Here is a 14,829-nt window from a genome sequence, read left to right on the forward strand (position 1 = left end):
CAAACCCAGAGCTGTTGGACATGCTCCACTTAAAGAAATCCCAATCCCTCTGAGCTACATGCTCTAGGGACCTAAACCTTGTCACCACAATAAACAGAACATGCCGGAGGGATAGATTCCTGTCCCAGAGACTTCCCATACTCTGGAATAAACTACCTATCTATATCAAACAAAGCTCATCATTAGCACTCTTCAAGAAAAATCTTGATGATTGGAAGGGAAATAGGAAATTCACCCTGGGGATCACCTCTGTGGCTTTGCTCGACAGTGACACAGGAAAATAATTTTCTTGGGTGGCAAAAGCCAGGGTACCTTTTTGGCTGGGCTTGTATAGGCCCCAGGGCCAATAGCCTAGTACCTACCTATGAACCTATATGTATTTTTTTATACATGAGTTTTTTGTGTTTGTTATGCATTATACTTTTTAGAATCATGTTTTCACAGTGAAGGACTGAATATTTTTACTTAATGAAGGATGTTTCTTTAAGATGATTGTGTCTTAATTAGTTGGTTTAAGGTATATGAGATACATAGTAGACAGCATGCATTTGTATCTGAAGAAGCAGAAGTTATCTGTGAAAGCAGTACGTCTGTGGTTGAATAAAGAAGAGTTTTTTACACTGGAACTACCTGCCATTTTTTGGACTTACGAGTGTTTTACATTTAACTGCAGTTTTCCTGGTGGACTGAAGCCTCTAGTAAGGAAGGTGTGTTTTTTTACTTATTTTTGTAGAAAGATTTGCCCAAGAAATACTGGGGTGATTGAAGTCAGCTTAAGTTATGATTTAAACAGCTGAGGTAATGTTTAAATGCAGCCATACTGTGACGATAACAAAAAACAATTCTAAAGGATTTACTTGATAAAGAATCAAAAGCCTGAACGATTATACATTCTACCTCATTAACTGAATTCACATGTGAAGATGGAATAGTGTAATGAATCCATAATGTTACTTCTCTGCCCCTGGAGTGTTCTCTCTGAGGCATTCATATTTTGTGTAGTTTGGAATATGTAGTGTTGACATGTTCCAATATTCCACAATTGCTCATACTGTGTAGTTATGTTCAGTAACTATACTGACCAATTCATCAAACTTGTTGCCCAGACCTTGTACATTGCAATAAAAAACATTTCAAAGTTGTGTCTGACCCTCTTTATACTGGGTTGCTAGAGGCTGACGTATTAGGTTATCTAAAAAGTTTTCAGATATTCCGTAATTTTTTCAAATGCAAAAACAGTCCCATATTGACTGAGATGTTCCTCTTTGGAAAATATGAGATTATCATATCTGCAGTCTTCCCACTAGTGGATAGGTCTGATCATGTATACTAGCTTGTCGTATTTGTAGTAGCCCACAAAATTCTCAACCAACCAGGTAATACCCCTGCACTTAAAACATCATTTACCCCTACAAGAACACCAGGCAACTGCACTCTTCTAACAAGCTACTAATCCAAACTCTCAAAGCTAACAACTCTGCTGCTGACTTCTTGTTTTCCAACTCTGTAAGCAAAATTTGGAATTCTCTTCCAGCTGATCTAACACTAGAACCATCACTAAACCAATTCAAGAAAAATATCAAAAAGTATCTCATGACTCACTGGCTTTGCCCCTGCCAGAATCCAGGCTAACTAGTATTACCTAGCTGCTTCTATCTGATTGCCTGTAATCATTTAAGATTCAGCTATGACTAATAATAATTGTACTTGTACTTCTCATGCTAATTGTGAATGTAATTGTTTTAATGTGTGAAGCTTTTCTCCCCGGGCCTCTACTGAAAATGGACATATATCCAGTCGGACTATCCCAGTCAACAAATGTAAAATAAATAAATAAATAAATAAATAAATAGCTTGCCTTAACCAAATATTGAAAATGTGGGCTTTGATAAATAAGTAGTCATCCCAGCATGAAGATGGTATTATTTAACTTGGTGTAAGGCTAATAGCTTCTTCAGCAGTTTCAGTTATTTCCAGAGTGACATTGTAGTTTAAGGCATATGTGTGTTTCTAGAGTCCCCACCTCCCCCTTCCCCAGTCCGTGTACCTATTTTGTATACTTTGTTTTGTGAAATAAATATTGCAGCTGCAGCAATATTACTGTTATTTCTACTTAACTTTTTGCGCTTTGTGGTTCATGTGTGCAAGAAATGCAAGTTTGCTTAAGATAAAAAATCAGTTGTGACTTGTGCAGACATTGTCACCCATTATATCCCCAAGTGATTTGGGATTGCTCGCACTGGATAGCCTGACTAGTGTTTCTTTATCTAAAATTGTAATACTATCAGGATAGCCAGCCAACTCAGTTATCTTAATGTTGTATAAGCAGGAAGAGTCCATCACTTTCATATGGTCAAGACTGGGAAAAATTGTAGATTTTAGTACTATTACCTCTTAGTACAAGTTTTCACATAAAGCCTGTTAACAGTAAGGGACAACCTGTTATGGATCAAGCAGCTGGGAGCTGCAAGTTTCATGTCTATCTGAATGCATGCTTAAAACAGACATTGTCCAAACACTCTGGGGGGTTGTTTTTCTTCATGTTTATCATGCTTGATTGAAGTAAAGTTTTGCCATTAAATAGTGTTATCGTTTAGTTTGTGCTTTCTTATTGAGATTCAAATTCTTTCCTTTTTTTTTTAGAAACTTTTGAGTGGGTTATAATGTATAGTTTACACTTTTACCAAACATTATAAAACTGGATTGCATTTCTAGCTTAGTGGTTTTTATTAGCTACAAGAAAACTTGCAGCAAAACCTTCCGTATATGGTTTGGTTTTCATGTAGTAGGACAACACCAGCTACTGAAATGTTTGTGTTCAGCTCAGGTTGTCTGTTAAGCTATCACCTGGTTCCAAAAGCTTTTGTAAGTTTGCAAGTCATTTCACAACACGTCTTCTGTGTACTGCATGGTATGTTTTATTAGTACGCCTTGTCTTTTGGGGACTTGCGGTACACTGCTTGTTACTCCAGATGTAATAGATGTTTTCTTCCATTGTCAGTTGCCTATTAGACAGATGGTAGTTAATAAGGGTAACTCATATGTAGAAATTTTCACAATGTATCGTGTATCCTTTAAATCCTTTAAGTAGTAGTGTGAATTGTGATGCTTTATTGTTATTTCTCACATTTTTCATAAACTCTTCACTCCCACTGTATGTCAATCATCGTCCTCCTCCATAGCCAGTCAACCCATTTCTTCCTTATCAGTGATACAAGGGTCAGCCAGGAGGAGCCATCATTCAGACAGCTATCGGGGTGGTTTGATAAATAGCTCTCAACCTTCCAACTCTAAAATGAGGAACAATAGCCCTCATAATGTGGAACAAATGGAAAAAATGTGGAACACATACTAACGACTTACTAACACCTTCAACTAGGAAGGTCATAGGATGTTTAAAATATGCTGGTTCTATTTGTAAGAATGATCTTTTAATCAATTAATATGACTCATTTCTATTAACCATGGATATCAGTTAAAAAAATTCCTAATACTGAATGTGTGACACACCCTTCCAGTGTGGAACTTTGGGGAACATAAGCTTTTTAAGATGCCAAATGAGGTATGTTCCTCGTACTGAGGTACACTTGAGAGGCATGGTTTAATGCTTTTCAATTTTTGTTGCCCCCATCCCTAATTCACTTGCCCAGTGAGGCATAGAGGAGGGGTAAACAATGGAATGACCATCTTCTCAACCACTGGGAGAGATGAGCAGGCAGTGGCCCTTCACCCCCCTTCCCTGTCTATCTCCTCCAGAGCCAGCAATGTAAATCAAACCCAGGTCTCCTGAGAGACCGTCTGGAATCCATCCTCTGCACCTTGGAGTCAGGCTAAGTTCTCAGATTTTGCATTATACTCTAACTGAAAATTGTATACTGTTGTCATGTACCGTGATGAGCCATTCTGCTGGAGGTATAGCAACCCCCACAACTCATTCTATCACTTTTTGGTATGAAGCATTTATTACCTACATGTTTTGAATTCATTATTACTTAAATATTACAACCTTGAAGCTTTGCTACTTAATACAAGCCTATAGCTGGATTAAACCTTTTTCACTCTTCTGCTGATAAGGCTTATGACCTTTCTTTCTCGGTGTACTTCTTCCCAAAGAAGTGCTTATTCTTTCAACATTGAGTAGTGTGTCTATCAATGGTAATGTGTGTGAGAACTCCTATAAATTGAATATAGCACTGCCTTGTAAGACCTACCGTAGTAGCATATCTGTGATGCAGAGGCCCTTGTAAGCCGATATTACTTTTATTCTTGCCTTTCCCCTTGGCCCTTTCTTTTTGTCTCCTTTATCTTTCGCTTCTGGAAGTCATATAGTTAACATTTATTTTTTTTTAATGTTTTTGGTCCTTGCAACTGGAAATTTGATGTAAATGCAGAGTATCCAATTTTATATGATCACAGTGTCGGAAGGCAAAGTAGGTTGTCCTGTCAAAAGTCAGAACATTTTCTTTAGATCAATGTGCTGTATAATGATTTCTTCCATCATTATCTCTTGGGGCTCTGAGGATGGGGTGGAAGTTTGCACTGTTTGTATTTTGAGGATGTACTTAGTAATAAGCAGAACATGTTACAACTCTGATGATATTACTGTACAGAGAGAAATACTGTAGTGTTTGAAGAATTGAGGACTCTAGCACAGGTTTGTTTTATTCTTTTTGTTTTTAGGAAGTCAGTGGTACAGCTGGATATGGCGAACACAAAGAAAGCACTGATAGTACCTGCATTTGAAACCTTACGCTATCGACTAGCATTCCCAAAGTCTAAGGCTGAGCTGCTGTCTATGTTAGATGTTGGGACCCTATTTACATTCAGGTACAAATTATTCATTGTGCTTTTAGCTGAATGATAGTATTTAGTATATGTATAGAATAAATATGTGTGTTGTCTTCACCTTTATCCCATTTGATTGCATTGGTTACAAACTGGATAGTGATAGCACCAATAGTTGATAACTGAATTTCTGAATGCTAGTTTCATTTTACAATATTAGTTACTGCTTAACAGGGAAACAGGAAATTGTTTTGTGATAAACAGGTAGGTCTTGCAAGCACAGATCACTTATTTAGGAGTAACACTGTGCAGTTGTGCAGCGGTTAGTGTTGTTGCCTCACAGCAAGAGGTGCTCCAGTTCGATTCTCAGCTGGGATGCCTTCTTTGCAGAGTCTGCATGTCCTCCCTGTGGTCGTGTGGGTTTCCTCTAGGTGGTCCGGTTTTCTTCCACATTCCAAAGACACGCAGTAGGTGGATTGGGCACTCTAAATTGGCCTTAGTTGCAAGTGTGTGTGTGCAACTGACTGGTACGGATGAACTACCGCGGCACTGCTAGCCACCTGGTGGTGTAAACCTTGGCTCTAGATGATTGTCACTGTTGAAGTGACACCCTGACCTCATGTGCAAAATGGGAAAAAAGGGGTTGAGGATGGGTGGATGGATTGATACAGGGATGCTACCTAACTTGCTTATGGTCCGTTCTATACTTGTAATGTGACATGTTGCATTAGATTTTTACTCAGACTAATAGCAAGGTTGTTGCACGCAAGGGCAAAATAGAGTATAGAAGTAAAACATAAAAGCAGTAGAATTCTACACTGTCTAAATGCCTTTTATCTGAAATGCACCTAATCCTACACCTCAAATAGCCACTGTTTTTAAGTAACATTTTCCTCGTAGTATTTTCTCAGATTGTGTATGGTAAATCTTCGACTGCATGAGTATATGCATGGACAACTTTTGTGACAGACATACCAGTTTTTTGAAACATGACATGCACAACTTTATAGGAGCACACAAAATATGTACACTTATCTTCAGTTTTCAACTGCAATTATACTAAAGATTTTAGCATCCAAAATGTCATCTTATCCGATCTCAGATTGCAATCTCATGGTTCATTGTTATTTATTTGGAGGTATGAGAGATACTCGTTAAATACATATGTTGTTTTTTTGTTTTGTTTTTTCATTCACAGAAGTTAAAGCTGAACCCTCATATATTTGGCATTAATACTTCAACTCTTGGGTTACTCACCAAACAAGACTTTTCGTCAAATTCTTCAGTTCTTTTATCATCCTAAGGTGCCCAGATGCATTGATTAGGCCAGAACATGTCTGACACTCCTTTCCATGGCATTAGACTTATTGACAATCATCTTCATTTACCAGTAAAGAAGCTTAGTGCAGGATTATTAACTTACTTTAAAAACAGTATTATCAAAATATCAATCCACAGTTCAATACTATTGTTTTCTTGATCGACTCATTTAATTTTCCTGGTATAAAGTTGAATGTCACATATCATCTGAGGAACAACACAGTATTAATACCAGTTAACAATGCATAAACACACAGTAAATATGCATACTGTACCACAATCCTTGCTTTGAAATTAGGATGGGGAATAATGTAAAGCATTTGATTATTTTACCTGTTTTATGTTTCAAGCGATAAACACTAAGCCACTTATCACCAATGAGCACATCAGGTCTGTGCAACAGTTACTTGTTCAGTATATAAGATATTAAACTGCATTATTTAAATATGGTCTAGAGAAAGAAAAAAAATGTACATCTCATATTGCACACAAGTCGCTTCTTGTACAAAATTAACCTGCTTGAACAAGAAATCCATTTTGTGGTTTCAGTCATAGTATGGCTGCTTACAAAACCCCATCAGTGTCTCCCAAAGGTGATATAAATTACCGTAGTACCATTGGAGGGTTAGATTTCAAACCATATACCCTCTCACTAGCAAACATCAGTTAACCAAGCATTGGCTGGCACACTTACACCTTTAAAAATGGATACGCTTGCTGTTTCCTAGACCTTGTTAATACCAGTGTAGTACATCGAATTGTAAAACTACCCACAAGAGGCTTTTAATGTCCTTTATTCTAGTCCTTACCAACCTAGTCCCTGACTGTACTTCACCATGCATCTCCTTATAAGTGGTTAAATGTGGGCAAAAATCACTTATGTTCTCTGTCAGGCTTAGTGGTTCCACTTCAGCACTAAATGGAACTGTCTTTATTGGTTTCTTCAGGGCAAACCTTCATCTCTTAGAAGACCTAGGTAAAATACCCAACAATCCTCTTCAAATAAACCCAGCTGAGGCTAACACATTTACCATTGACTTTTACCAACACCTAAACAACTGTATAGAAAAGTCAGTACCTGTATGCCCTAAATATAATGGCAAATTCAGGAGTAAATCCTTCTGGGAAAATTATTGTATTAATAAACTGTATAGTGAAAGAAAATAATGGAAAATTTTCTTAGCTTTATTATATCATCACTTTTTAAAGAGTGAGGAGTACAAATACACTAATAGAAAAGAAAAAAATGTAGTATTTAAATTATATTTATGTAGCATACATATGTTTTCTTTATAATAATTTTTATTCACTCCACTATTATATAAATTGCTTAATTCCTGCCTTCCCTTGTTCCAGCACTACAGTTAGCTTAGTATGTATTCTCTAGCTGCAAGTTATGAATTTCTCTGATAGCAGGCTTAAACTCCCATCTGGTCTTGGTAGTATTTCTGTTTATCTTTTACAGCTTTAAAGACCAGAGTGACACACAGCACGGGCCTTGCTTTATTCGTCTTTGTTTTACCCTCCTTGTTGTTATCAGCTTTTTACCTATTTTCAACAGCCTGACAAAAGCTTCACAGTTTGGCTGTATGATTCCTGGGGTTGCAAACTAATGTTATGCACTTTCTTGGAATCCCATTTTTAAGAATTGAGAGTTTGTTCTATGTTCAGACTCTGTTTTTCTTTTAATCTGTTAGGCACATGTTTCCAACCCTCTGCGTCTCCTGAAGTGTTTTGCACCTTTAAAGAGCATACAGCCATGTATACATGTGTGGTACATGTTGACATTTCTTCATTTCCTAGCTTTAGCTATTATTACTTACTCATGGCAACTCTGTGCTCTGTTGTCATGCTTGACTGCGATTCATAAATATATCAAAGTCTTTAAGCATGCTGGCAGAGCTAGTGTTATAATGTAGTAGTAAGGGGACCTGCTGGTGTGAAATTTCTGATTGATGTATGCTCACCAGTACTACTGTGTAGAGTGGGAAAAGTTTGGATGATGTAGTAAGTTTGCCTGCATAAAAGGGAACTTAGTTGCCAGTAGAGATTTTCTTGTCAAAGCAGTTGAGATTATTTTTCCTGACTTTCTGATATGTTGCTCAGCATTTTATTAGCAAGGGAGTGGATGTCTGTGCTGTCAGGTTACACCATCACTATATTGTACATAGCTGCTGTTCCATAGGTTGGGACAAGCCACTACTGCAATACTGTTTGCTGTCTCATTTAATTCATATGACTGGGGGGGGGGGTTGCGTATGTATTCCATGCATGCATTACATTGCCTACACAATGGGCAAGACCACATACGAGTACAAATCTTTATGAAGCTCTAAGGACATTGGTATTCAGGTATATTGCATACCAGCCTTTCTCCACTGTTCTGCAGTGTTTATGAATATGCCCCCCCTCAAAAACTCAGATAAATATTAACAAAATCGAGTCTGTAGCTTAATCTACTCATTTTGAATATTATACTGATGATTCTCTTGCTGATCACTGCTGCAGTAGTCTTAGTTATATGGGTTATGTCCTGCCAAGGATATAACAGGCAGCCAGCTTCCAAAGCTTCAAGAACCTACTATGCACCCAAATTTTCAGACTACTTGAGCTGAATTGACTAGAACACAAGTTTGGGTGCAGACTATAATTTATTTATTGACATTTGATTACCTGGAAAGTCTGACTGGGTAGAAGCCTATTTTCAGTGGAGGCCCAGGGAGCAAATCTCCAAATTATTACAAAACATTTTAAAGAACAATAATTTTAGTCTTCAAAAATAAAAAAAAAAATCTGCATTTTAAGTAATTATAACAAATTAGACTTACTATAAAACTTTTTTTAAAAATCGATACTAATTATGACAATCATTTAATATTTAGAGAAATTATAGACAGTTTGTAGAGAAATTAAAGGTAAGTTAGTCTAATACAAACAGGAGCTGCAGTATGTAGTGAGGGAAAACAGACTTATGGTATATTTAGAGAGAAACTCAGGGAAGAGAATTTGAAAGAAGGGAGAGTAAGGAGATACAGTATATAGAATGAAAAGGTACTTGTTCACATTTACGGATATAGTTTATCCTAGTTCTGAGCATTTATAACCATGTAATTAGGGTCTAAATTACTAATTAAATGAGGATTATTACTAAGTTAAATTAGTAACTATGGGTCTAGTCTGTTTATCTCACAATAGTGCTTCAGAATGATATAGGTTTGTTATTCAGTCGCATTCTTTTACACTGGAATGAACTCTACCAAACCTTGCTTTGATTTCATGGCTTGACTGCTGTACATTAGTTTTAGATGAGTAGATGGTCATCACAAATTACTGTCCCACTGCTATTGGTATCTCCTTCCTAGAAGGTCATTTTAACTTGGTACCTTTCCAATGGAATGTGAAGCTAAGACAAAATACTTCAAGTAAGTTAGGCATCCAACTATTTGATTCTAAAATTGTGAACTATTCTGTTTCCCCAAGGATCTGAACTTGTTCCTCTGCTCTTTTTCCTACATCCCATTAAGTCTGTCTGTTCAAGTCCTCTTCATACCATTGATGTTTGCAGATAAAGTAATATTTATTAGGTAACCCCCCCTTCACCCACAATTGTCATAGAACTACTCCTTAATGTGAGATTGCCATCTTGAAAGACAAACTGTCCTGTGGGCAGCTTGTTTTTAACTTTAAGAAAATTAAAGTTTTTCTGTTTGGCAGCAAATGAAGAATTTGAGTTTGAAATGTTTTGCATAGGGCGGCGCAGTGGTGCAGCGGTTAATGCTGTCGCCTCACACCAAGAGGTTCTCTGGTTCGATTCTCGGCTGGGGTGCCTTCTGTGCGGAGTTTGCATGTTCTCCCTGCGTTCACGTGGGTTTCCTCCGGGTACTCCGGTTTCCTCCCACATTCTAAAGACATGCTTCTGGAGCATTTCTCCCCGGGCCTCCGCTGAAAACAGGATCTGTGGAACCTAGTCGGACTTTCCCGGTCAACAGATGTTAAATAAATAAATATTCTTAGTAAGCTTGCTGTCCCTGTACAAACTGTCATTTAGGGTTCTTGCTGGAATCTGACTTAATGTTTCTGTAATATATCCTCTACCCCAGAAGGAAAAAAAAATCACATTTCTTCTCTGACAAAATAGTTTACACTCTTGGTTGAGAGAAGAACTGCTTTTGATAAAGATAGAGTCATTCCACAGATTGTCTTTCCTTTGATTGGTGCTTCAACTCATAGGTTCATAGGTGTTTACTAGGCTAACGACCACAAGGGCTTTTTTAAGCCTAGCCATGCATCCCAACTCTCTGACTAATTCTGATACTCTTGATAAGTGTAAGCATGGGCCTGGGAGATGAACCATTTACAGGTTACTGTTTGCATCAGAGACATAAGTGCCAAACCAGGGATGATTTTCCGGTTTCCCATCCAATTGTCATAAGAGCTCCGCAGCACAATTCAGGTTCTGTTAAACATTATAAATTTGTGTTCGTCCCCTTAGTTTGACACCCACTTTCTAATCCCTCAATGTACTGACTGGCTACCAGTGAAACTTAGTTATTACATTTATATTTCCATAGCTCATCTTAATTTTAAGCTAGTGCATTATTCCTCTTACCCCACCCCTGAAGTTTCACTCCATGCATCACTTCAGTATCCCAACTTAAAGTCTGGATATAGTGGAGCAGAGTTTGTGTAGAACGCACTGTAGAATAGTTAATGTGATTTCTGACCTCCTTAATGCCTCTTCCTGAGATGCAGTCTGTCCGGAATGCAGACACTTATGATTTATTAGTTTGTCTGTGACTGTATGAATGCTACAAGTATCTTTAGTACTTCCCCAAACACACTTCAAATATTAAAAGTAGTCTGTTTTTCTTCAGTATCTCTGCACAAGTACTAGTTTGATGTACTTGTCCTGTGTTTCTCTCAGTGGGTTTAAATCGCAAAACATATAGAGGATGGGCTCAAACGGCACCAAAACCTTCTGGCCAGCCCATTTAAGTAAGAAGTAAGTATGAAACAGATCAGTCTTCCCCGCTTCTTGGCATGCCACTCTTACGAGCACGTATTCTGACTAAGCTCAAGCTATATCTAGGTTAAGTAAGTAGATCTCAGCGTGACACCTCTGAAATTTTGTAGCCACCATGCTTGTTCCTGTGTTATGAATGCACCAGTTATAATGATCTCCCTTGACCTCCCACGTGGCCATTTTGTTCATTCCTATGGTTTGCACACACTGGCTGGAACAATCTCACCCCCACAGGGCCAACATCATCAAATTCCTTCCTCCCCAATAGCCCCTAGCACTCTGGTACCTAGAACATTGGGACAACATAGGGATTTATCACAAAGATGAACCTAGACATGCAAGAATCAAAAGAGGAAAAGTGCAACGAACGTCACAACCTTCCAAACAGCACAAGTATCCATATTAAAATAAGGCCAGGAAAAAATGGTTATATGCCTATTCAGAGAAGCACCCCTTTAACATACATGGAACACCGTAATTACCATACTTAATGATTCCTTGGATTAGCTAATCCCATAGCTGTATAACTATTTAACTGGATCCCAGTAAGGAAAATACACCACGTGGGTTGAATCCCCATTGCCCTAGCCTCCCACATGGCCACAGGTCCCCCACTGGACCTACAGCAGAGTGAAACCCGTCCAGTCTTTTCCTCCCCCAGCACATGAGTTACTTTATTTTATTCCTTTATGTTAAATCAAATTAAGCTTTTAAATGGTGGCCAGCACTGTACTTGTCGCAATCTCCCGACCCACACAATAACTCAAAATGTAGGTTGAGCTACTCATTTGGCTTGCTTGACAAACACAGCTTAAATTCACTTTTCTCCCACTTGACTTGGCACCTCTTAGAGTGCACAGTCTATAGTGTACAGCTCAACCATGCTAGAAAAGTTGCACTAACAAGATGGCAATGGAAGCCATACACCTGGATTTCTAATGAACACTTGCCCAGAAGCATTGGTAGAATTAGTGCAGGCTATGTGCAAAGATCCAATGACTTGAGTACAAACAGTGTTTGGTCTGACTGGTCTGGTGATGGACTACATTAGCAAATAGGTCAGAGGGAACAGATCAGCAAAGTTGCTGTGTGCAGACGTTGTGGCATTGCAGGCAGACTATGAGCGAAGAACTTCAGCAAAGGATAGGGGAATGGAATGCAAAACTAAAGGCACATGGGATGAAATTAAGTACAGATAAGGCAGTGGTAATGGCAGCAAATCATGGAAATCAGGAGAAGCTGAGAATTGAGATAGAAGGGAAGATGGTAGAACATGGTAATAGCTTCAAGTATCTGGGAGGGGTGGTTGAGAAGGGAAGACTGAATGAAAAGGTCAGAGCTAGAATCAAACTGGCATAGTGTGTCAGGTGTAGTGTATGACAGAAGAATGGCAAAGAGGCTGAAAAGTAAGGTGTACAAAACAGTAGTGTCACCAGTACTATTATATGGTACAGAAACCTGGGCAGTAAAGGCAGAACAGTTGAAGCTAGAGGTGATGGAAATGAAGTGCCTGAGAAGGGGAGTAAGATGCACACTGTGGGACAGATGAATAAACAAAGACATAAGAGCAGAAGCCAAAGTAGCTCCAATTGAAAAAAAAGATGAGAGAGAACAGATTACAGTAGTTTGGGCACGTGCAGAAAACCAAAAGACAATCTGGTAAAGATTTGGGACAGACAAGAAGACGGCAAGAGGAAATAAGGACATTTAGCAAAGAGGTGAATGGATTGCTTGAGAAGAGATCTGCAACAGCAATGCAGGAGTGTGGCATTGAATCAAAACAGATGGCAACAGTTAACATGACACCCGACTCCATGTAGAAAATGGAGAAATAGGTGGTGGATGATGATGATGACTCAGCTACACTGAGATTCTCAGGTATTTTTTCCACATGTTTAATTTAAATCACTGGTACAAAAAGTATTGATTAACTCCAAACAGTTTTTTGGTGCCAAAAATCGGCTTTGTTAAAGATATGGAGGAGGGTGCAACATTAGTTTCACTCCTCCACTCCTCCAGAGAATGACACCCCCAGGGATGGATGGAGCAGAAACACATTCCCTCCAGAAACATATAAAAAATTCCGGCAGTGCTTATTTGTTTTGATGACCTATAAAGACTAAGAAGAAAAAGATCTGGCTCTGGAGACTTGCCTTCTAGCTTTTACTAACTTTTTAACTTCCAATAGGATTGCAGGGAGGACCAGCAGAAGAAACGCTCTTCAACAGCACACCAAGCTGAAACCTCATTTTATTATTCACCTGATGGAGCAAGTTACAGAATACTGAGAATGTTAAGTTGTCAATCTCGCCTTCATTCTTGCTGGATGGGTTCGGAGCCGATCCTCGGCTCCGACTCGGCACTAGCTTTAGCTCGAGAACTCCTTTTACCAGCTCGAGGCAACCCTATATCCCATGATGCAAGGCGGAACTACCTCAGATCTCGTTTGCCGCTTAGCGAAAGAGGTCTCCTTTGCCAGCTGAGGTAAGTTTTTTCTTGTTAAAGTAGAAAAAAGTTTAGTTAGGGGTTTAATTTCCCTTCAGTGTTAGGTTAGCCTGTATTTAGTACAGCCCACCCTATTCCCTTCCTTTTTAAACTTTTAAAATAGTTTTTCAGTTAAAGTTTTAGTCAGGCCTAGTTCCCCAAGTTATTCCCTTCCTGTGTGTCTGTGTAGGGATTAAGTTGTGTGTTTGTGGGGACTGTTTGTGTATATCCTTTTAGGATGTCTAGGGAAGGCAAGGTCTCAGGCTTCAAGAAGTGTGACCAGTGCTGTCAGAAAATGTCCCTGACAGACGGTCACACTTCTTGTGTGTATTGCCTGGGGCCTTTGCACCTGCAGGACTCCTGTGCGTTGTGTCATGCCTTTAGCCAGAGAGTCCTGCAGGAAAGGAGGAACAAATTGATCCTCCGAGGTTTGTTAAAACCTGAAGGTTCTCCTCCTAAGCAAGGGGCAGGAAAACCTCTTAAGCCACCGAAGGCTCAGGCTACAGTGTCCAAGCCTCCTCCGGTGGCTCCGTCAGAGCCGATATCGGCTCCGGCTGGAGCCGATACTTCTTCTGCTAGAGTAGTGGGTTCGGTGCCGGCCGGCTCCGATACCCTGACTACTGTTGCCTTGTCGGCTCCGGCTGGAGCCGACACTTTATCCAGCATCGGAGCCGAGAGATCCTCGGCTCCATCTGGGGTTCAAGGGACTTCGGCTCCGATGGCTCCGGCCCGTAAGAGATCCCGGTCCCCTTCGATACTAAGTATTCACTCGGCTCCGGGGTCTCCTCTTTTGTCGGAGAGGAGCCATCGGAGCCGATCTTCGAGATCTTCCAGGCTGTCTGACCACGATTTGGAGAGGGTGGTAAGCAGGCTGTTGAAATCTCAGGCACTGGCCCAAATGCTCCATAGCCCGTCTCAACAGACTTCGGCTACAGCCCCGATTCTTGAGATTCCTCCTCCGACTCCACGCCAGAGTTCGGAGCCGGAGCTTCTTGGGACAGCGACTGTTTCGATGCCGGAGCCGATACATCCTTCGGCTCCATCATCCTCGGCTCCGATCTCCTCCTTGAGACTTTCCTTGGAGGGATCCGGTCGTCTGGTTTCCACTGTCGGCTCCGAGGGGGCTAGTGGCATCGGACTCTTGTCCGACCCCGCTCTCCCTCTCGGAGCTTCGGCTTTGGTAAGCTCGGCGCCGACATCTGCCTCGGAGCCTTCTC

The 14,829-nt window shown here is 39.8% G+C and overlaps 1 protein-coding gene across 5 annotated transcripts in view; it reads left to right on the forward strand.

Moving 5' to 3' along the window:
• The window catches only part of LARGE1 (LARGE xylosyl- and glucuronyltransferase 1), a 2,030,740-nt gene that overhangs the window by 1,899,473 nt on the left and 116,438 nt on the right, over positions 1 to 14,829 (forward strand). For 4 of the 5 annotated variants that reach the window (XM_044087485.1, XM_044087484.1, XM_044087486.1 and 1 more), the window contains one exon: positions 4,681 to 4,827. The exons of the other annotated variant lie outside the window; for it this stretch is intronic. In XM_044087485.1, the coding sequence (XP_043943420.1) occupies positions 4,681 to 4,827 (147 nt within the window). The remainder of the gene's footprint in view (positions 1 to 4,680; positions 4,828 to 14,829) is intronic. 5 annotated transcript variants of the gene reach the window in all.

This window comes from Protopterus annectens, chromosome 11.part0 (genome assembly GCF_019279795.1).
Source record: "Protopterus annectens isolate FY-2018-M chromosome 11.part0, PAN1.0, whole genome shotgun sequence".
In the NCBI taxonomy this organism is placed as follows: domain Eukaryota; kingdom Metazoa; phylum Chordata; order Ceratodontiformes; family Protopteridae; genus Protopterus; species Protopterus annectens.